At 41.6% G+C, this 20,595-nt stretch overlaps 1 protein-coding gene across 1 annotated transcript in view; it reads right to left on the reverse strand.

Moving 5' to 3' along the window:
* cd81a (CD81 molecule a) overlaps positions 1-16,381 on the reverse strand; it is a 71,275-nt gene extending 54,894 nt beyond the window's left edge. Inside the window, exon 1 of the mRNA XM_060838812.1 lies at positions 16,234-16,381. Coding sequence (XP_060694795.1) covers positions 16,234-16,299 — 66 coding nt within the window. The 5' untranslated portion in view covers positions 16,300-16,381. The remainder of the gene's footprint in view (positions 1-16,233) is intronic.
* Positions 16,382-20,595: the final 4,214 nt, after the last annotated feature.

Here is a 20,595-nt window from a genome sequence, read left to right on the forward strand (position 1 = left end):
TTCAGGCCCTTACATAACTGTCTTAAAACTGTTCTAAACACATCCCATCAGAAAGGCTACATTCATTTTGTTGATTCTGGCTGCATTCGAAGACCAGACTCAGTAGTGAAAATAACCAGAGGGCAGAGTGATCAGTGAATTAGAAGTGTTTACACATCACCTATAAACTAAAATAAAAGTTGTCAGCATCTTAAAAGGAGCTGCCAACTGAAAAACAACTTCTGCTACAAATAAAGCATAGAATCAAAACTAGAGTTTCAGACCCACCTAATATTTCTTTAATGTATTAGAGAAATCAATCGACCTCAAACATTTTTTAAAAAGTGTTCTATGGAAGTAAACGTACAATGTCAGAAGCATATTTCTAAAAGGGGAGTGGGGGACAGAGTCATAGAGATGTGCAGCATGGAAACAGACCCTTCGGTCCAACCCGTCCATGCTGACCAGATATACCAACCCAATCTAGTCCCACCTGCTAGCACCCATCCCATATCCCTCCAAACCCTTCCTATTCATATACCCATCCAAATGCCTCTTAAATGTTGCAATTGTACCAGCCTCCACCACTTCCTCTGGCAGCTAATTCCATACATGTACTACCCGCTGCATGAAAAAGTTGCCCCTTAGGTCTCTTTTATATCTTTCCCCTCTTACCCTAAACCTATGCCCTCTAGTTCTGGACTCCCCAACCCCAGGGAAAAGACTTTGCCTATTTACTCTATCCATGCACCTCAATTTTGTAAACCTCTAAGAGGTCACCCCTCAGCCTCCAACGCTCCAGGGAAAACAGCCCCACAGCTTGTTCAGCTTCTCCCTGCAGCTCAGATCTCCAACCCTGGCAATATCCTTGTAAATGTTTTCGGAACCCTTTCAAGTTTCACAACATCTTTCCAATAGGAAGGAGACCAGAATTGCACACAATATTCCAACAGTGGCCTAACCAATGTCCTGTACAGCCACAACATGACTCCCAACTCCTGTACTCAATACTCTGACCAATAAAGGAAAGCAAACCAAATGCCTTCTTCACTATCCTATCTACCTGCGACTCCACTTTCAAGGAGCTATGAACCTGCACTCCAAGGTCTCTTTGTTCAGCAACATGCCCTAGGACCTTACCATTAAGGTGTCCAAGTCCTGCTAAGATTTGCTTTCCCAAAATGCAGCACCTCGCATTTATCTGAAAAAAACTCCATCTGCCACTTCTGAGCCCATTGGCCCATCTGGTCCAGATCCTGTTGTAATCTGAAGTAATCCTCTTCGCTGTCCACTACACCTCCAATGTTGGTGTCATCTGCAAAATTACTAACTGTACCTCTTATGCTCACATCCAAATCATTTATGTAAATTACAAAACATAGAGGGCCCAGCACCAATCCTTGTGGCACTCCACTGGTCACAGGTCTCCAGTCTGAAAAAGAACCCTCCACCATCATCTTTGAGCCAGTTCTGTATCCAAATGGCTAGTTCTCCCTGTATTCCATGAGATCTAACCTTGCTAAGCAGTCTCCCATTGGGAACCTTGTCGAATGCCTTACTGATGTCCATATAGATCACATCTACTGCTCTGCCCTCATCAATATTCTTTGTTACTTCTTCAAAAAACTCAATCAAGTTTGAGAGACATGATTTCCTATGCACAAAGCCATGTTAATGGTGGCTTTGATAGTGTTTCAGGGGTCATGTGTCCTGAAAAAACTAATCAATCATTGTTTTGCTGAATAATTTATTAACAAGTTTAGCCTGACATTGGGAACATTAAGTTGGAAAAATAAGTTCCTGCATTCTCATCCTGACTCAGTCGGCAAAGTGAATGTTCAATGTGGCATTGAACCAAGTATGACAAAAATAATCTAGGTTCAATTGTTATTTTGATAGAAGATTGATAGAACAGATAATAAGGTCAGCCCCCCAATCATTATTTGTGTGAAGAATGAAAACATTCATGAAAACACAACCACACAAGAGTTTGAAAAACAAATGCCTGAAATACTCAGTAGGTCACAGGGCATCTCTGGAGAGAAACAGTTAATATTTCAGGTCAGATGATCTTCCATCAGATCATCTAAGTTGCTGAGTATTTCCAGCATTACCTGTTATTTCAGATTTCCAGCACATGCAACATATGCCCTTGTATTCTGGCTGAGGAGAAAGGATGCAAAAGGAAGCATAAAAATAACAAATTCAAACCTGTAAGTACACCCTTACAGCAAAGCAAGAATACTTTCAAAGGATGGTTAAAAGGAGTTAACTACACCATCTCCAATACACAGGGATAGAAGGGGCCCTCAGCCCTGCACAATTCCTGGACCAGCATCTACAGTTGCTAACATTTCCATAATCCTTCCAACAGGAAGAATTTAGCTAACTGTGGAACACATTACATATGGCCAAATTGGCTGGGTTTAGCCATCAGGGAAGCACCCATATCACAAAATCAGTTTGTCAAATTCTGTACCCTGGTATATTATTTCTTCATAAATATTTAATAAAACGGATAACTGATTCAGAAAGTGAAGGGAAATTAAAGGGGCTGCTTCTGTTTAGAATGGGAAATGTGTCTGGCTCCAGGGTATCTGTAAACTCCACTTCCTTTGTTGCTTATGGAGAGAAAATATAAATAACTTCAAAAAGCAACATGTGGTACACCGGAAATTGCTCACTCATATGAACTAGTACAAATGCCGCTTGCTACAAAAAAAAAAAGCTGGTTTTGAAAGAGAGCCTAGTTAAACAGTCCAGAGACTGAAGGATGCACGGATGTTGAATAAATACTTGGACCCTTTATTCCAATCTTGGAAAACAACGAGGGAGCACCAAATAAACTAAGACAAACATTCTCCTCCAGAGACAACCCCTCACAGCGCAGCCACGAGGAGTTCACAAAGGTAGATGCATTGGCCTTGGCTCATTTGGTAGCACTCTTGCCTCAGACCAGAAGGTTATGGGCTCAAATCTCAAAGATTTGAACACAGAATTTGATGCACTGGATGAGACATATGCAACTGAGGACCGCCACCTGCCTTCTGGTGGATCTGAAAGATCAAGAGTGTGGTGCTGGAAAGGCACAGGTCAGGCTGCACCAGAGGAGCAAAGGGGGAAAAAAAAAACAACATTTCGGCAAAGATCCTTCATCAGGAAAGGTCTAAAGAACCCATGCCACAACTTCAGTGATGAACAAATGAGTTATCTACAGTGTCCTAGCAAACATTTGACCCATATCATAATGACAAAACACAGATCATTACATTGCTGTTCATAGGAGCTTGCTGCACATAACAGCTGCCAAATTGTAGAGTTATGGTCATAGGGATAGAAAGTTCACTGTAGCTGAGAGTCAGAGTCCAGGTGACAGACAGCATTGCCTGCTCATTCTCAACATTCAGGACATGTTCTCTGGCTCAATGACTGGAGAAGTTGCAAGTGGGATGGGGTGGAGCCAGCCATCGTTCACTTGGCGAGAAAGGAGAGACACATCCAAAGTGAGATACAGCCCCAGTATATATTCTCAGGGAATCTGGAGGCAGTGGGAGAATTCCATGCAGAGGGGAGGATGCACTTTTTGGTTCACAGTTTGTAAGCAATTTATGCTTTTTAAACGAAAAATTAAAGTCGGGGGGGAGGGGGGTGTCGTTGCAATCGGGATAGTATATTCTTGAAATAGACACCATTTTCAGAGGCAAGAATACAGAGTCTTGAAGGCTATATTGCCTGCCTGGTGCCATGGTTCAGAATCTCACATCTGGGCAGCAGAAAAACTTGGAATGGGAGGGGAACAATCTAGTTGCTGTGGTCTACATAGGTAGAAAGAGAAAAGGGATTCTGCTCAGGGAATACACATAGCTTAGCTAAATTATAAAGCAGCTTACCAAAAGAGAACTTCCACATTACTGAGTCATGAGCAAATTGGTACAGGGTTAACAAAATTAGAAAAGGTAAACACATGGCTCAAAGATTGATGCAGGAGAAACAGGTTTGAGACATTGACCCCAATATTGGGGAAGGAGGGAGCTATTCTGATCGGGCTCCACCTGAATCATGCTAGGGCCACAGTTCTGGTCAACTGCATAACCAGGGCTATTATTAGGGCATTACACTAAATGGTGAGTGGTTAGTCCAATTGCATGGAAAATTATGGAAAAGTTGAGGGGGAGCTCAGCAAAGGTTATCAAAGTTTGCTGAACAAGTAATAAGATATCAACTATGGAATGACTCAAAAACCCAACTTCAGGCACAACAGATAAAAGGGACAACTATGAGAAAGGTGGGGGGACAGCAGTCAAAGGACTGCGAGTGTTGTACTTAAATGCACACAGTATACAAAACAAGATAAATGAGTTAGTAGCGCAGGTTGAAACTGGCAGGTATGATGTGGCTGCAAGGGGTTTCACCAAATAGCCAAGGATGCACATCCTCAAAAGAACAAGCAGATGAGCAAAGAGAGTAGGGCTGCCCTGAAAGAAATTACATTAAATCAATAGCACATGAGTTTTGAAAGGTGTAGAATCTGTGTGGCTGGAATTGAGTAACAAAAGCAAAAATGACCCTAATGGAAGTTATGTACAGGCATCCAAACAAAAGTCAGGATAGAAGGAAGAAAATAAATGAGGAGATAGAAAATGCATTTAGGAAAGACACTGCAATAATCAAGGACTTCTATATGTAGGCAGGCTAGGAAGATCAGGTTGGGAGCAGATCCCAACAAAAAGAATTTGTGGAATGTCAACCAAATGTTTTTGGAGCAGCTTGTGCTAGAGCCCACTAAGAAACAGGCCATTTTGGAGATGATGTGTAATAGGGCAAACTTGATTAGGGATCAGAATTAGAATCCCTACAGTGTGGAAATAGGCTCTTTGGCCCAACAAGTCCACACCAACCCTCCAAAGAGAAACCTATCTAGACCCATTCCCCTACCCTATATTTACTCCTGACTAATGCACCTAACCAACACATGACTGAACCCTAAGGGCAATTTAGCATAGCCAATTCACCTAACCTGCACATCTTTGGATTGTGGGAGGAAATTGGAGCACTTGGAGACGCCACGCCACCCCACTGTTAAGGTGAAGAAACCACTAGGGGACAGTGACCATAATATGACAGAATGCACCCTACAGTTTGAGTGGGAAAAGCTGAAATCAAATGTAAGGGTACTACAATTGACATGGAGGAGCAGCTGGCCAGAGTTAATTGGAAACAGAGCCTAGCCCTGAAGACAATGAAGCAACAATGGCAAGTATTTCTGGGGGGTATTTAGAGTGGCACAGAAGCTCATCCAAAAAAGGAAGAAACAATATAAAGGGAGGACATGATTACCAAGGGAGGTCAGGGACAACATAAAAGTAATAAGCAAGCATAAAACGTGATGATCACTGGGAAGCCTTTACAAACCAGAGGACACTAACAAAACAATAAGGAGATGAAATGAGTGAGAGCTAGCCAGTAATATAAAAAAAGGTTGTAAACTTTTTAAGACACACACACACACACACACACTCTAAAGGTCAGAGGCAAGAGTGGAAATCAGACCACTAGAAAATTAAGCATGAGAAATAACAATGGGAAACAAAGAAATGATAGGGGGACTAAGTAATGTATTTTACATCAGTCTTCGTGGCGGAAAACACCAGCAATATACCAGAACTTCAAGACAGTCAGGGGCAGAGGTGAGTGCAGTGGCCATCATTAAGGGCCTGATGCTGGGGAAGCTGCAAGGTCTGAAGGTGGATAAAATCACCCAGACCAAATTGACTGCACCCTAGATTCCTGATGAAGGGCTTGTGCCCGAAACGTCGAATTTCCTGTTCCTTGGATGCTGCCTGACCTGCTGCGCTTTAACCAGCGACACATTTTCAGCTCTGCACCCTAGAGTCCTGAAGGAGATAGCGGAGGAGACTTGAGGCATTGGTAGACTGCAAAAGAGCTAACGCAACAGCATTTTATCAAGGAAGGGAGACAGAAAATGGGGAAATATGGGCCAGTTAGCCTGTAGTAAGATTTTAAGAGTCCATCATTAAGGATGAGATTGCAGAGTACTTACAAGTGTATGGTTAAAATAGGACTGAGTTAGCAAGGCTTTGTCAACAGGAGTTTCGTGTCTGACAAATCTGTTAGAATTCTTTGGAGGTGGTAATGAACAAGTTAGATAAAGGCGTGCCAGTGGTCACAATATATTTGTATTTCCAGAAAGTCTTTTAAGGGGTCCAGTGTTGGAACCACAACTATTCACATTTTACATTAACAATTTGGATGAAGGAACTGAGGACATTATTACGTTTGCAGGTGACAAAGATAGGGAGAGGGACAGGTAATGTTGAGGAAGTGGGAAATGCAGAAAGAGTTGGATATGCTCGGAGAGTGGCAGATGGAATATAATGTGAGAAAGTATGAGGTGATGCACTTTGGTAGGAATAACAGAGGCACAGACTACTTTCTAAATGGGGAAAGGCTTCAGAAATCTGAAGCACAGTGACTTGGGAGACTAGTTCAGTATTCTCTTAAAGTTAACATGCAGGTTCAGTTGTCAGTTAGGGAGACAAATGCAATGTTAGCATTCATTTTACAAAGGCTAGAATACAAGAGAAGAGATGCATGGCTGAGGCGGTATAAGGCTCTGGTCAGACTGCATTCAGAATATTGAACAGTTTTGGGCGCCATATCGAAAGAATGATGGGCTGGCTTTGGAGAGGATTCAGAAGTTTGGGGGGGGGGGGGGGGAAGAAGCGTGAAGGGCTTGTCATGTGAGCAAAGGTTGAGAACTCAGTCTGTACAGGAAGGGGTTTAGAAGGATTGCTGGGGAGGGGGTATTAACCTTCGAAAGCTATATAATGCTGAGATACCAGAATCCAGTGGGTACAGAGAAGGCATTTCCACTGGTAGGAGAGACTTGGACACAAGATTACAACCTCAAGAGTGAAGGGATAATGGAGATGTGGAGGAATTTCTTCAGCCAGAAAATGGTGAATTTGTGCATTTCCACAAAGGGGTCAGTTGGCAAGTAGGATCACAATGTAGAATCTCTGTGGATAGAATTGAGAAACTGCAAAGGTATTAATACCATAGCTGGATTAATGTACAGGCCCCAAAATAGCAGTCAGGAGCTGGGGTGCAAGAGACATCAGGAGATAGAAAGATATGAAGGAAAGGTCAAGTTACAGTGATCATGGGGGATTTCAATAAGCATGCAGACTGGGAAAATCAGGTTGGTAGTGGATTGCAAGAAAGTGGAATGTCTATGAGATGGCTTTTGGGAGCAGGCAATGCTGTATTTAGTGAGATTTCTGAATACGTAGAAGTATTAGAAGAAAGATAGGGCAAAGTCAGCATGGTTTCATCAAGGGACATCATGCCTGACAAATCTGCTAGAATTCTTTGAGGAAGTAACGAGCAGGTTAGACAAAGGAGAACCTATGGATGTTTTACATCTGTGCTTCAAGGAGATGTGCAGCACCTTGTCAAACAGGAGGTTGAGTAAGAGCCCACAGTGTCAGATGCAAGGTGTTAGCATGGATAGAGACTTGGCTGTCTAGCAGAAAGCAGAGCGCGTGGGTTTCCTCCAGGTGCTCCGGTTTCCTCCCACAGTCCAAAGATGTGCAGGTTAGGTGAATTGGCCATGCTAAATTGCCCATAGTACTAGGTGCAATAGTCAGAGGGAAAAAGGGTTTGGGTGGGTAACTCTTCAAGGGTCAGTGTGGACTTGTTGGGCCGAAGGGCCTGTTTCCACACTGTAGGAGATCTAATCTAATCTAAAAAGGGCCCTTCTCAGGACAGTAGCCGGTGACAACTGATGTTCCACAAGGCTCAATATTGGAACCACATTGTGGCCTATTCAATATTCTACATTAAAGATCTAGATAAAGGAACGGAGAGCATTCTGGCTAAGTTTGCAGATAGTACAAAGATAGGTAGAGGGACAGTAGCCTCGAGGAGGCAGGGAAGCTGCAGAAGGATTTAGACAGGTTAAGAAAGTGGCCTCTCTTAAGAAAGTGGCAGCAGATAGAGTATAACTTCAGAAAGTGGGAGGCCATGCACTATGGCAGGAAGAAGAGAGACATGGACTATTTTCTAAATGAAAAGAAACATCTGAAGTCTGAAATGCAAAGATACTTGGGAGTTCTAGTCTAGGATTCTCAAGGTAAACTTGCAGGTTAAGTCAGTAGTTAGAAAGACAAACAGAATGACAGTATTTAGTTTGAAAGGACTTGAATATAAACAACAGGAATATACTTCTGAGACTCTTATAAGGCTCTGGTCTGACCACATTTGAAGTATTATGCAGAGTTTTGGGCCTCATATCTCAAGAAGAATGTACTAACCCTGAAGTGTGTTCAGAGGAGATTCAGGAGAATGGTCTCAGGAATGAAAAGCTTAACATGAGGAATGTTTGAGGACTCTAGGTTTATAATCAATGGGAGTTCAGAAAAATAAGGGAGGATTTACTTGAAACGTACAGAATACTGAATGGCCTGGACAGAGTATATATTGGGATGATGTTTCCATTGGTAAGAGAGATTGGAGCCTTTGGGCACAGCCTAGAGTAAAGTGAAGACATTATTAGAATGGAGGTAAGGAGAAACTTCTTCAGCCAGGGAGTGGTGAATCTATGGAAATCATTGCCACAAAGGCTGGGGAGGTTAGGTCGTTGAGTTTACAACTGAGGTAGGTTCTTGACTATCAGGGTTATGAGGAAATAGCAGGAGAATGGAGCTGAGAAACTTATCAACCATGACTGAATGATAGAGTAGACTTGATGAACTAAGTGGCCTAACTTCTGCTGTTATGTCCTATTCTTTAATGGCTGTGGAGCCAAGTCATTGAGTGACTTTAAGACAGATACATCCTTGATTAAATCAAGATGATTAAGGGGAGAATTGGATTGAAAACGAATCAGTCGTCATGATCGAATGGTGCAAACTCAACTGGTCAAATGGCCTAATTCTGTTCTTATAATCTTATATAAAACTACTAAGAGAGAGGTTCAGCAAGATGTACGAAGAGTTAAGGGCTAAATTAAAAAGAGCCTCAAAAAGGTAATAATCACTTGATTGTTATGTGAGCCTCACAAACATTGGCATAGGGTAAGTAAGATTAGAGAGCTGAATGTAGGGTCCAAAGACTGGTTTAGGAAAAACAGGTTTCAGATTATAGGACACCAGCACGAGGAAAGTGGGAGCTATATAGATGTGACAGCAAACACCCAGACTATGCTGGAACTAATCGAGAATGTCGTGTTGGAAAAGCACAGCAAGTTAGGCAGCATCCGAGGAGCAGAAGAATCAACATTTCGGACATAAGTCCTTCATCAGGATCTCCAGCATCTGCAGTCCTCAATTACTCCTATGCTGGAACTAGTGTTCTGGTTAGTTAAATAACTTGGGCAGCAGAAAGGACTAAGCTAATTGACTGCCTGTAGCATTTGTAACAAGGGGGTGAATCGTTAGCATGGATGTGTTGGGGATTTAAGTGTTTCAGCCAATTTGTAGATATCTTGTTGTGCAATCAAGGAGATTCGGGACCAATAAACCTAACTTGTAGACTTACCGTTGTAACCAGAACTCCCAACTTGCATCTCTCCACACAGTTATCAGCCAAATCCAAGACATACTGGGATGGAGAGACTAAAGCATTTTAACGTTATCAGCCAAAGAAATGTTTAGGGGTCTGAATAAATAAATAAATTATGGGACAGAAAAGTGGGGATTTGCCTGCAGTTCCTATGTAAAGATCTTATCATATGTCAAATAGGAAGTTTATTTTAAACATCATGTTCACAGTGGACAAACCCTACATTTTGTCAATTTTGTTCTTTATAAGATCCTAAACACAGAACCATTACAGTGAGGGAAAATGAATGCGAATTGAAACCACGTACAAATGGAGAAAAATATAACTAGACAGCATCAGAGGCATGGCTGAAAGGTGACCAATGTTGGCACTTGAATGTTGAAGGATATTAACAGGAATGACAGAAAGAGACTGGTACAACTCTCAACTAAGGTTGACATTAATTCAGTATTGAGAGAGTAATTTAATTTGCAAGATCATGATATAAAATCAGTTTGGGTAAGAGATAGGGAGTACTAAAGGCAAGGGTCACGAAGAAATAGTCTACAGGTCTCCTACCAGGTCAAAATGTGGAGATACAAGATATTACCACAATAATCATAGCTGATTTTCATAGTAAGATTTGGGGACAGTTTGTTATAGAAGAATATTTCACAGTTAAATAGGAAATGATATCCTAAACTAGGCAAGGCATGCAGACATGATTAATCAATAACCTCATTGTGAAGGAGCCTCTCTAACTGACAGTAATCATATGACAAATTCATGTTCAGAGAGAGAAATATGGATCCATGACTAGTTATAAACCTAAATACAGGTAAAAATGAGGGCATGAAGGCAGAACTTGCTGAGGTGAACTGAGAAACTAGGCCAAGAGGTAGGATAGTAGACTTGCAGTGGTAGACCTTGAAGTTGATATTTATAATTATGAAAACCTATCCCAGTGAGAAAGAAAATGTTCTTCGATAAGGTCACATCTGTGGACAAATAGGGAAATTAAAGGCTACATTAAATTTAAAACAAAAACACTATAAATCAGCAAACTTCAGTGATAGTCAGAGGGCTGGGCAGGCCTAGAGTAATAAAGAGAGACAGGAGGCAGTTTGAGAAAGCTGGCTCGTAGAGGATCTTCCTGTTTCAATATTACAAGTATGTGAAAGGAAAACAGCAACTAAAGCTAAAGGTTTATAGCAAGAAATTATTAAAATAAACATCACCAGAGAAAAGCTAGGAAAACTATTGGACTTAAAAGCTAACAAGTCCCCAAGGCCAGATGGCCTTCATCATGAGGCCTTAAAAGAATCAATGGCACAGATGGTAGATACATTCACTCATCTTCGAAAACATTTTAAGATCTAGAAGGGTTCCATGGCATCACAAAATAACCACTGTTACATCTTTATTCAAGAAAAGAGGGTAGCAGGGTTGAACAGGATTTGGGGGGCATGGCTGGATGGGGTTGGGGGGGGGGGGGGGGGGCCTGGGCAGTGGGAAGTGTTGGACAGGGTTTGGGGAGCAGGCTGGGGGTCAGCATTGGGGGCAGACAGAGCCTCACATGCACACCTGCTATGCTGCTGCTAGTCTCCTGAACGAGGAGCAGACTTAATAGAAAACTCCGAGCCCCACAGGAAAGACATTGAATCGGTTAACCAAATAATTCAAATGAAATAGTGCCCACCCATCTCGTTTGAATAATCGAGGTTCCCCTGTATCTAGTTGGAAAGATGTAATGAATGGTGCTCCACAGCCAGGGATCTCTTTTTTTTAAAAACAGCTTGTAAACCTGATATAGAGGAAGGGACTAAAGGTAACTTTGATAATGACACAAATATAAGCAGGAAAATAGGGTGTGAAAAGGATATAGGGAGGCTAAAACAAGAGATATAGGAGAAAGTGAGGACTGCAGATGCTAGAGATCAGTATAGACAGTATGCTGCTGGAAAAACACAGCAGGTCAGGCAGCATCCAAAGAATTCCTAAAGGACTTATTCCCAAAATGTTGATTCTCCTGCTCCACTTTGCCAGCACCACACACTATTATAAAAAGATATAGACATCTGCCAAATAAGTACACTGCCAAATAAGTACACTGAGGAAGGACAAAAAGCATATGAAAATAGTAAAAGGTTGCAGAGAGATCTAGGTGTCCAAGTATGTAAATCACACAAGATTACATGCAGGTACAATAAGCAATTGGCAAATCAAACAGAACATTACTATTTACAACTAGGGAAACTGAACATCCAAGTAGAGCAGCTGTGCTTCATTTATACAGAACACTAGTGAGACAACATCTGAAAGTGTGTACAGTACTGGTTTCCTCATCTAAGGATGCATTGCAATGTTTGGTATTATTTGGACAATTCAGAAAGGTTTAATATCTGGAATATGATATGAGGGAAGCTTGGATAGACTAGGCTTGCACACACAAGTGTGCAGAGCAAGAAATGAATTGACTGAAACAAAAAAAAGATGATCCTGAGGCATCTTGATGAGAGAAAACATCTTCTCTACATCCAGCTTATGAGAATCTGAAATTTAGGAGTCACTGTTCAAAAATTAGGCATCGTCCTTTTATCAAAGAGATAAGGAGAACTTTCTCAGCTGACCATGAGTCTTTGGAATTCTCTTCTTTAAAAGATGGTGAAACAGAGTCCACATTTCTTTTTAATGATTAAAAAACAGACAGCTAGAAAGAATGATAAATAAGGTTGATCAGTGGTGGGCAAAAATGTGGAAACATCAGATTAGCTGACATCTTAATCAATAACAGAACAACCTCAAGGGACTGAGTAGCATGCCCCCACTTCAAATGGTCGTTTGTAAGAGGGAGCTGAAAAGGTTCACACACAATATTATGCACCACTCGAGACCATCATTAACAGGAGGTATCTTAGATATAGTCAAGGCATTCCCACAAGGCAATATTGCCAGAGTTCCTTGGCTCCTGAGACAGAGCGAGATAAAGTAGGAAGGTGAGGGGTCATGACAGATATCAGGAGCCAGACTAAACAGAATATATTCAAAGGGAAAGTGAAAGCAGAAGTGAGAGAGTCAAGAGACAGGTTGATAAAAGAATACAAAAGGCTCCACACACAAAGTAGTCAAATAAAAAGTTAGAAGAGGTATGAAATCAACCAGGGACAAAAAACGAAATTTAAGAGGCAAAGAGTACATGCATATTTCTGTAACAAGGAGGCCACAGTTATAATAAAACAGGCAGAGATACTGAAAGGGCTAAAAAAAAGCAACAAAGAGATCTTAGAGAGCCTGTCTGCACTGAAAGTTGACTAATCACAAGGGCCAGATGGGGTGCACTAGAGAAGTTAAGAAAACAATGTGGACAGTGTGTCGATATTGGTCATTGTTTTCAATGCTTTAATACAGTGGTGATGCCAGAGAACTGGAGAATTAATATTACACAGTTCAAGAAGAGTGCAAGTAGAAACCCAACAACCATAGGCTGGTCAGTTGGACCTCAATAATGGTCATGTGTTTAGAAATAATAATCTAGGATAAAACTCATGAAGGGCTTATGCCCAAAACATCAACTCCTGCTCCTCAGATACTGCCTGACCTGCACGTTTCCAGCACCACAGTTTTCAACTCCACTTCTTCCAAGATAAAACTAACAAGTATAGATTACTTAAGAAAAGCCAACATGGATAAAGGAAAATTTATGTATAATTTGATAATTTTTTTGATGAAGTAACAGAAGGTACACGAGGGCAATACTGTTCATGCACCGTTTATGTTCAAATTAAATAAAATGGGACAATGCCAACAATATTGACTGAAGGACAGGAAACAAATAAGACTGCTCAATTGCTTTTCAAATCAGAAGACATATTAGGGTTCCCTATATTTACTGAGTACCTGGCATAATTTTAAACTTAATAACAAATTTGAAGTAATCAAAAGCCTATAGTCTGGTCATAGCATCAGCAAAAATAGGAAATTTAACAGAGAAATACAAGATAATGTTAATAGAAAGAATGGGAAACTGCCAAAAAGTGCACAAACCTCAAGTAAAGGAACACAGAAACCTACAAGCATGAGTGCAAAACTTACTGATCGTGACAAAGCAAGTTTGTATTAGAAATTTTCAAAAGGGAGAGTTCCAGCTATTAGAAAAAACTACTCTCACTGGCAGAAGGGTCAAGAATCAGTGGAAACCTATTTAAAATGATTGGCAAAAGAACAAGGAGTTCTTATTTAATCATGAAAATGGTGGAGGCAGCTTCAGTCCCACCTTTTAAGAGAACTGGATTAAGCACCTGAAAAAGAAAACATACAACCTACAAAATCAAGGGGAATTTCTGCACAGAGCCAAATATACAGGGCAATTTCCTACCGTCATGTAACAAATCACTCCAACCTCTGCCTCCCTACATTATTCCAGTGAAACACCTCAACTTTTCACTAGACCCTTTACAGTTCTTACAACCCTGGTCACCTGGAAATATGGGGCAGAGGCTATGATTTTGCCAAGCCCCATTTGCAGCTTCTCTAAAACCATCTTTTCTTTATGTACTGTCCCATTACCATGTGTGCGCGCTTGGCACTGTCAATCCCCCTTGGCACCCAACCCGTCCTGCCTCTGTACTGGCTTAAAATCTGTTCACAACTCAACTTTTTTCCAGTTCAGATGAAAAATCTTCATTCTCCACCAATTCTATCAGAGTTGCTCAGTATTTCCATAATTCTGTTTTTATTATATGGCTTAGAAAGTATGGGCAAAGTTTTAAAAAAAAAATCACAATAGTAGGCATCAGTTGTACAACATTTTGATCTTTTCCTATGAATTCTGTGTCCTACAACCCTGCCCCACTGGCTACCTGATGAAGGAACAGTACGCCAAAAGCTTGTACTTCCAAATAAAGCTGTTGGACTATAACCTGGTGTTGTGTGGTCTTTAACTTTGTCCACCCCACCCCAACACCAGCACCTCCACATCACAGTTAATGTGGAAAACCCTTGCTGGCTTTGTCAGAGGAAGTTTTCTGTAAAGGGATGTTGTTATTAGCCAAGGCAGGCAGAGTCCTGAATAAGAGATACCATGCAAAGCATTGCTGTTTTAGGGTAGATAAAGTCAGCCAAAGGCGCATTTTCCCCAAACTATTCACTGATTCCTGCATAAGGCAATATTCCACAGGAGGATAGGGTTTGACATGACAGTAAATTTCCCTCCCTAACACCAGGTCAGTTACTTAGCTAGTCAATATTCACACTAAACTCAAATCTACCACAACATCGAATTATCTGTATTACCAATCTTTTTGGATGAATTCTGAATCTTTAAACGTTTCTTCCTTTACTTTGGTACCAGGTTTCAAACCTGCCCAAAATGAGCAAGTGCCTGCATGAAATGAATTCACAATGTCTACGTTCAGTTCCCAAAGCATAAAACTAATATTGAGATTATTAGAATGCTGGCTTTCTGAATACAGTATCTTCAAGGAGGAATCAACCTGCTTCTGGACTGAGGCAGAGGTTGTGCCAGAGAGCTGATAAGTAACTGGACCAGATAACTGCATGGACTCGTTTCAATTCCAGGAAGTGAATAGGAGTTTTCCAAAAGGCTTTCCTCCCATTAACAATGAGTCCTTACCATTTTTCTTCACCTCAGGTTCCAAGGGAAGCTCCAGGGCAATTTAGCTACAATGCCACAGCCATGAGCATGGGACAGGTTTGATAGACCATCCAACTTTTAAATACCAAGTAATGTGTTCTTATTCCACTTCCAATGTAACCCCTAGAAGCTTCACTTCCTTAATTCCCCTTATACATTCACCTAGGAAGCAAAGCCAATTGGATAATTGAAATGCGGTTGCATGTGGATAGACCACACAAACCAAGACCAACCAACTCAGTAGGAGATCAGTTATACCGTACACAGGAAGCTAAAGAAGCAATCTTTGATTAACTGAATTTCACAGCAAATCAGTGTTGAGAAAATGAAATTCAATGGCCGAATGCAATATTAGGAGGCATTTAACAACCAACGAAGCCGAATGGTTGTCCAGACAGATGAATACAACAGAGCTGAAAACGTGTTGCTGGAAAAGCGTAGCAGGTCAGGCAGCATCCACGGAGCAGGAGAATCGACGTTTCGGGCATGAGCCCTCCTATTCCTGATGAAGGGCTTATGCCCGAAACGTCGATTCTCCTGCTCCTTGGATGCTGCCTGACCTGCTGCGCTTTTCCAGCAACACATTTTCAGCTCTGATCTCCAGCATCTGCAGTCCTCACTTTCTCCGAGATGAATGCAACAACTGATTTGCACATAACGAAGTGCTTATAAATGGCATAAATCACATACAACGAAGTGGATTTAGGGCTCACAGGAAGCAAGCAGAAGGTGGGGCTACGGAAGGATTGGGGGGGTGGGGAGGGGGGAGGGGAATGAAGAAGGGGAAAGAGATAGCGGAGGTGGTGGGCTGTCAGAGTGAACACTCCCAGCAGCCTGAGAATAACGGTACAGTCTCGAGGAGGTGCACTCGCCTCTTGTGGCTCGAGGTACCGCCCCACACATCGGCGCGAGGCTGCCCGAGGCGGGGGGGACCACAGGCTAAGCGAGCACCCACCCCTTCCAGCTAGCGGCACCGGCTCGCTCCCTCACAATCACCCCTCGCCCCCTCCATCCCCAGAGTCGCCTTGGCCACTTACCCAGAAAAGGAAATTGAAGACGAATAGCAAGTACTTGATGCATTTCATACAGCCTTCCACCCCCATTGCTCCGGTCGGTATTCACACTCAAGACGCTGCCCTTCAGACGACGACTGCAAAGAGCGCGGCCGCTCGCAGCAACTGAGTGACTCCAGGCAAGCCCCGCCTTCCCTCCACGGTCCAGCCAATCGAAGCGCAGACCGTCCCAGCCCACCCAATCACCGCGCGGGCTGACGCCACCCAGCAAATCACTATACAACGTGGACTGTGTCAGCCAATCAAAGCACAGTATTCCCCGCCCTGACCACTCTCAGCCAATAAAGAGGAAGCCCTATCGCACCCATCCAATCACAGCACGGGTTTGGGGGAGGGCAGCAGAGTGAGCGCAGTGACAGCCAGTGCATAGCCCACTCCGATCTCGGAGAGCCCGTTCAACCAATCCCCGTAGAGAGTGAGTGCGGGCTCCCGTGGGAGCAAAGATCGGTCCAACTCAAGCAGATTCATGTTAGAAGGAGGCTCATTCTGGGGCTGGGAAATAATCAGATGGTTCGTTTCAGCGGGTCATGTTTTTGTGGCAATTGTTTAAAGACGCTGTGACTAAAATGGTCCGGGAATTTCCCAAATACTCCCGTTATCTGAAACTAATCCCGTACATAGTAGGTTCCTCATGTATCAATTGTGACTGCCCATCATCGATTTTATTCTTAATTACTCTGCCACTTTGAAGGACAATCTTTTCAATTTTCTTATTCATTTCTGGTTTTCAGACCCGCTATGTATCGGCGCTAAAATCGTGTTCGGATCACAATACGGAAGATATGGGAAAGATTTACAGGACGTTCTCTGGAATTAGTATCTCAGTGATGTTGAAAGGAGACATATGGGGTTGTGTTCCTTCCAAATAGAAGATATTTAAGTGGTGTGTAAAATTAAGTTGTGCAGAAAAAGTGACTAGGACTGACCATTTTAGTTTTCAGAGAGGCCAGTGACTGGATGCTTAAATTCAAAGTAACTCGTAGAATGATTAGAGGGAAAAGTGAGTAATTTATTTCATCTGGAAACGAGTCATAGTCTGAAACCTACTACTGGCAGAGTGGAACCCTCACTGCATTATAAAAATGCCTCCAAGGTGACCGACCAAGAGCTGAAAAGTGGGATTAACCTCGATGGCTCTTTAATGCCTACAATGGGCTTTATGCGTTGAATGGTTTGTTTAATAAATATTTTTCATATTTCTGTGGATGGACTGGCATTTTTGTAATCTTATCTGAGTCCTGAATCATTTGTTACCTCTCCAGCATGGGGTATATCACAGAAAAAGTGTTATTAAGATTTTGTGAAAGTGAAAAGTCAAAACTTAACAGTTTGTATTACATGGGGAAAAAATAAACTGGTCCCCCAAAGCCAGTTTCAGCAATTAAGACCTGGATTGAAGAGCAGAACTAAATATGTTTATTAATCCCAGGATTACTCCCAGTGCTGTGCAATTATACTAAAAACACTGAGAGATGGAATATAATGTGGTAAAATGGGATTCGCGTTTTGAGAAAGAAAAGAGAAAAGACAATGGGTTTAAAATGGTAAGATATAATTGTCCGGGAGTTAGAGTGATCTTATACACAAATATCAGAAAGTTAACGTTATGGTAGAACGAACAAATAGGAGGACAAATTGGTTCATATGTGGAATGAACTGCTGGAATAAGTGGTTGCAACATATAAAATACATTTGAACAGGAAAATGAACAAGAAGGGTTTAGAGGGATATGGACCAAATGGAGACAAATGGGACTAGATTAGTTTGGGTGGCATGGATGGGTTAGACTAAAGGGCCTGTTTCCATGCTGTATGACTCTATAAATCCATATAGGAAAGGTAGGACAATAAAGTTAACAGTTGGAGTCATTATCAGAAGAGAAAACATCACATTCCTGGGACATTGAAATGAATATTGGAAGAAGTAGTCATTAGCTGAACAAATCTGGGAGCAGTGTCCTCACTGGTAGTGTTTAAGGTATATTGCAATGGGAGGAAAGACAAAATAACAAGAAAGAAATAAGACATCATTAATGAAAAGTATTGGAATAATAAAATACATGGATCCAACTGAGGAGTAATTAAGAGTGGGAATACTAAATATGCTAAGAAAGATTTTATGTACGCAAATACAAAATATCATGAGTAAAATTTCTGGGCGAGAGGCAGGTAAAATATAATAGCATTACCAAAGAATTAATTTCAAGAACATAGAACGTAGAACATTACAGCACAGCACAAACCCTTCGGCCCTTGATGTTGCGCTGACCTGTGAAACCAATCTGAAGCCCATCTGAATGCCTATCCAATGACCATTTAAATGTCCTTAAAGTTGGCGAGTCTACTACTGTTGCAGACAGTGCATTCTATGCCCCTACTACTCTCTGAGTAAAGAAATTACCTCTGACATCTGTCATATATTGATCACCCTTCAATTTAAAGCTATGTCCCCTCATGTTTGCCATCACCATCAGATGAAAAAGGCTCTCACTGTCCATCCTAACTAACCCTCTGATTATCTTAAATGTCTCAATTAAGTCACCTCTCAATCTTCTTCCTTCCAAAGAAAACAGCCTCAAGACCTTCAGCCTTTCCTCGTAAGATCTTCCCTCCATACCAGGCAACATCCTAGTAAATCTCCTCTGAACCCTTTCCAAAACTTCCACATCCTCCCTATAATGCAGTGACCAGAACTGTACGCAAAACTCCAAGTATAGCCGCACCAGAGTTTTATACAGCTGCAGTATGACCTCATGGTTCCAAAACTCAATCCCTCTCCAATAAAAGTTAACAGACCATATGCCATCTTAATAACCCTATCAACCTAGGTGGCAACTTTTAAGGATCCATGTAACTGGACACCAAGATCCCTCTGCTCATCTCCACTTACTAAGAATCTTACCATTAGCCCAGTAATCTTTATTTCTGTTATTCCTTTCAAAGTGAATCATCTCACACTTTTCAGCATTAAACTCCATTTGCTCCACTTTTCAACCCAGCTCTGCAGCTTATCTATGTCCCTCTGTATTCTACAACATCCTTCGTCACTATCCACAACACTATCGACCTTCGTGTCATCCACAAATGTACTAAACCATCCTTCTATGCCCTTATCTTGGTCATTTATGAAAATGACAAACAGCAGTGGACCCAAAACCTTGTGGTACCCCACTAGTAACTGAACTCCAGGATGAATATTTCCCGTCAACCACCACCCTCTGTCTTCTTTCAGCAAGCCAATTTCTGATCCAAACTGCCAAATCACCCTCCATCCCATGCCTCTGTATTTTGTGTAATCACTTACCATGGGGAACCTTATCAAACACCTTACTGAAATCCATATACACTACATTAACTGCTTTACCCTCATCCACTTATTTGGTCACCTTCTCAAAGAATTCAACAAGGCTTGTGAGGCATGACTACCCTTCACAAAGCTGTGTTGACTATCCCTAATCAACTTGTTCCTTTCTAGATAAATCCTCTAAATCCTATCTCTTATAACCTTTTCCAACACTTTACCCACAAGTAAGGCTCACTGGTCTATTATTACCAGGGTTGTCTCTACTCTCCTTTAACAAGGGGACAAGATTTGCTATCCTCCAATCTTCTGGCACTATTTCTGTATACAATGACAACATAAAGATCAAAGCCAAAGGCTCAGCAATCTTCTCCCTAGCTTGTGCTCAATGACAATTTTATGAACACTGCCTGTTTTTATTTTTCTGTATTTTTGTTTGTGGACTGAAATAGATTAATACATATTGTTGAAGGATGACTGCACTTTGTAAAAACAAGTGTTCTGATATTCTTTGTATGTACTGTTTACAGAGCTGCTGGTTCAAACAGTCCTGGATGGTTTGCAGACACGTTGGAGCCAAGTATCTACAAACGGAGCTTCAACAGGCAACAAGTAGCTGATTGGTCAGTGGACTAGTGACAATTTATCAGTGACAAAAAATCAACAATAATGTGATTGGCTCACAGGTGATTGAACAGCTTTGGTTGTGAACAAGATAATGAGAAGCCTTCACATTTCTGCAAGCTTAGGAGATGTCTCTGTTTCCTGCAGTAAAGATCACTTTAAGTCTGAAGAAAACCAGTTTCTGTAAACTGTGACTTTCAATAAATAAGTCAGAGACTTTTATAAGTGTGACATAGTCACATTGTGGCTCCTGCAAACACATGAAAGCATTTGGAGAAGGAAGATCATAAAGCCAGTTTTGGTCAGCTTTGGAACCATCTCAGCAGACACTGTGAACAGGTACTATTGAGCTGCTTTTCCAGTTTTTCACTCTGACAAAAATACCCATTCTTTTACTTGTCT

The sequence above is a fragment of the Hemiscyllium ocellatum genome, chromosome 18 (assembly GCF_020745735.1).
Source record: "Hemiscyllium ocellatum isolate sHemOce1 chromosome 18, sHemOce1.pat.X.cur, whole genome shotgun sequence".
Lineage (NCBI taxonomy): Eukaryota > Metazoa > Chordata > Chondrichthyes > Orectolobiformes > Hemiscylliidae > Hemiscyllium > Hemiscyllium ocellatum.